The 2,299-nt window shown below is 36.3% G+C and overlaps 1 protein-coding gene across 1 annotated transcript; it reads left to right on the top strand.

The window, feature by feature from the left end:
* Positions 1-586: 586 nt before the first annotated feature.
* LOC132797919 (uncharacterized) lies at positions 587-1,523 on the top strand. Its single transcript, XM_060809672.1, has 2 exons — positions 587-1,187; positions 1,252-1,523. Exons 1-2 carry the CDS (start codon positions 898-900, stop codon positions 1,292-1,294), a joined length of 333 nt encoding a protein of 110 aa, XP_060665655.1. The 5' UTR covers positions 587-897; the 3' UTR covers positions 1,295-1,523.
* The last annotated feature ends 776 nt before the right edge of the window (positions 1,524-2,299 follow it).

The following is a 2,299-nucleotide window of genomic DNA, read 5'->3' on the forward strand; positions in this document are numbered from 1 at the left end:
CCACACTGTCAGCTGTTTTGAGTGGTCACTCCTGCCATCATCTGGCATCAACACACATCTTTTTTTATGTACTTCATTATGCAATTAGGTGTTGTCATCAATTATTTTTCGCATCAACATGAAAAGTTTGTTTCGACATTTTTTAAGTTAATTCACTTAGAGCATGGAAACGCATTGTGCTTTGTTGAGGCCCTAAAAAACGAGCTGAAGGAGTCCAAACTCGACATGAAAAATTTAATAGGCATTGGTACCGATAATGCCAACGTGATGACAGGTGTAAATAACAGTGTGTACACTTTGTTAAAAAAGGAAGCGCCTTCCTTGATTTTAATAAAGTGCGTCTGTCATTCGGCTCAATTGGCTGTAAGTCATGCTTGTAAAGATTTTATGCCTGCAAGTTTGGAGTTTTTGGTTCACGAAACCTATAACTGGTTTTCGAAAAGTTCGGCTAGTCAGCTCGTGTACAAAGATCTATACCAGGCTTTAAACGACGATAAGGTTTGTGTAGGAAAAGATGCTACTTTTTATACCGTATTCGTTGTATTTGTTCTAACTCGTTTTTGCTCTAACATTCTAACTATTCGTTTTAATTGTTTTTAAAAAAATGTTATTTTATGTGTGATCGTCCCTATTTGCATTAATACAAATTTTCTTTAGAAAACTAATCTTTTTAATCTAGTAAAATAAAAAACTTATAACTTTTTGAAATATTCTTCGCCAAGGCTCCACTAGAGATCCCAAAAGTGGACGACACAAGGTGGCTGTCAATCGAATTGGCAGTCTCACGAATACTGCAGCAATGGGAAGAGCTGAAACTCCATTTTAACCTAGCAGCGAGCATAGAAAAATGCCATAACTACGCATATTTACTTTTTTTTAAATCCAATATTGTCCGAGATGCAAAGAGTAAATAAGTGTTTCCAGAGCAGCAACACAAATGGTACGGAATTATTAAATGATTTGACGTTGGCCATTCATTCATTGAAAAAGGGCATAGTTCCACCTGATATAGATGTGGATTTGTTGGAAACGGAGGATGTCGAAAGATATGTCCACGATGATCTAGCGCAAGGATATGAGTTTGAGAAACATGTAAAGTTAATGAAATTGGATCCATTATCCGAAAAAGAGATTCGAGACTGCTGCTCGAGATTTTTAGTTGAGCTTATTAAGCAACTCAAGCAGAGGTAACTAGTTTTCATTTGACACCGTATAATTAAACCAAATATATTATTTTCAATTTAATTTAAGGCTTCCTGTGAACAATGTGTTGCGCCACTATTGGAAGGACTAAGTTGCCAAAATATTGGGAAAATTGAAAGCGAATACAAAAAAATTCATTTTGTTAATTGGCAAAATACGGACAACACAAAAAAATTTTGGATTGAAGTCAATTCCTATATGGATTCTGAAGGCAACAACACATTTGCGGAGTTGGCTCGGGTTGCCACTAATATATTATCGTTGCATTGCAATGCATTGCAATAGTTATGATGTTGAGATCATGTCCCCAATAATTGAGGTGAACAACATAAAGATTGACTTCAATGGTAACATTCCCGATGGAAATTCGTAAAATAAAAGAGTTCACTCAATGAAACGCACACATCAGTTTAAATGTTTTTGGGTATGATGAGGAATCTGATAAAATAATTAGACCGCTTTACTGCGATGGAGTGGAAATGAGAATCCACATTAATTTATTATTCGTCGACGGATCAACTGCGGGTATTCATGGACGGACACCTTGTGTGGATTAAATATATTTCATCGGAAGTACATTCAATAAATTTTTAAATATTACAATCACCTTACAATGTGAATGTAATTTTCACACACAGTCTACTTGCCTCACAACTGGGTAAACAGCGAGTTAAGCGTTGGTTCTGTAAACAATGATTACAATACTCAACGAGTGAGGAGAGGGCAGCTCAACATGCATCGAAATGCAATCGGGTGGTTTTTTGAGGAACCAAGGAAGGATGAGAAGATTTCCTTTAAAAAACCATCACCGTCAGCTGGAGGTTCGATTCGTCGTGTATGCCGACTTTGAATGTATATTGGAACCAGTAACGTTAGATGTAAGTGAAAACACAAAAATTGTTAATAAGCATGTGCCAGTAGCATTTGCATACTACATAAAGTGTGCATTTGAGTCAGGCTTAGATAAGTTTGTTTCGAAGACAGGAGGTGATGTCGCTCGTACTTTTGTTAAAAATGTAACGTCAGACTTCTCCGATTTCCAATGCACATGAGTCATAATGACTTAGATAATTATAGGAAAGCGACAATCATATGT

The sequence above is a fragment of the Drosophila nasuta genome, unplaced genomic scaffold (assembly GCF_023558535.2).
Source record: "Drosophila nasuta strain 15112-1781.00 unplaced genomic scaffold, ASM2355853v1 ctg32_pilon, whole genome shotgun sequence".
NCBI lineage: Eukaryota > Metazoa > Arthropoda > Insecta > Diptera > Drosophilidae > Drosophila > Drosophila nasuta.

Bases quoted from the DNA above. Each gene is read 5' to 3' on its own strand.
- LOC132797919 (XM_060809672.1), top strand. From the start codon at position 898: ATGCAAAGAGTAAATAAGTGTTTCCAGAGCAGCAACACAAATGGTACG. The intron at 1,188-1,251 runs GTAACTAGTTTT...ATTTAATTTAAG, and splicing joins ATTAAGCAACTCAAGCAGAG to GCTTCCTGTGAACAATGTGT.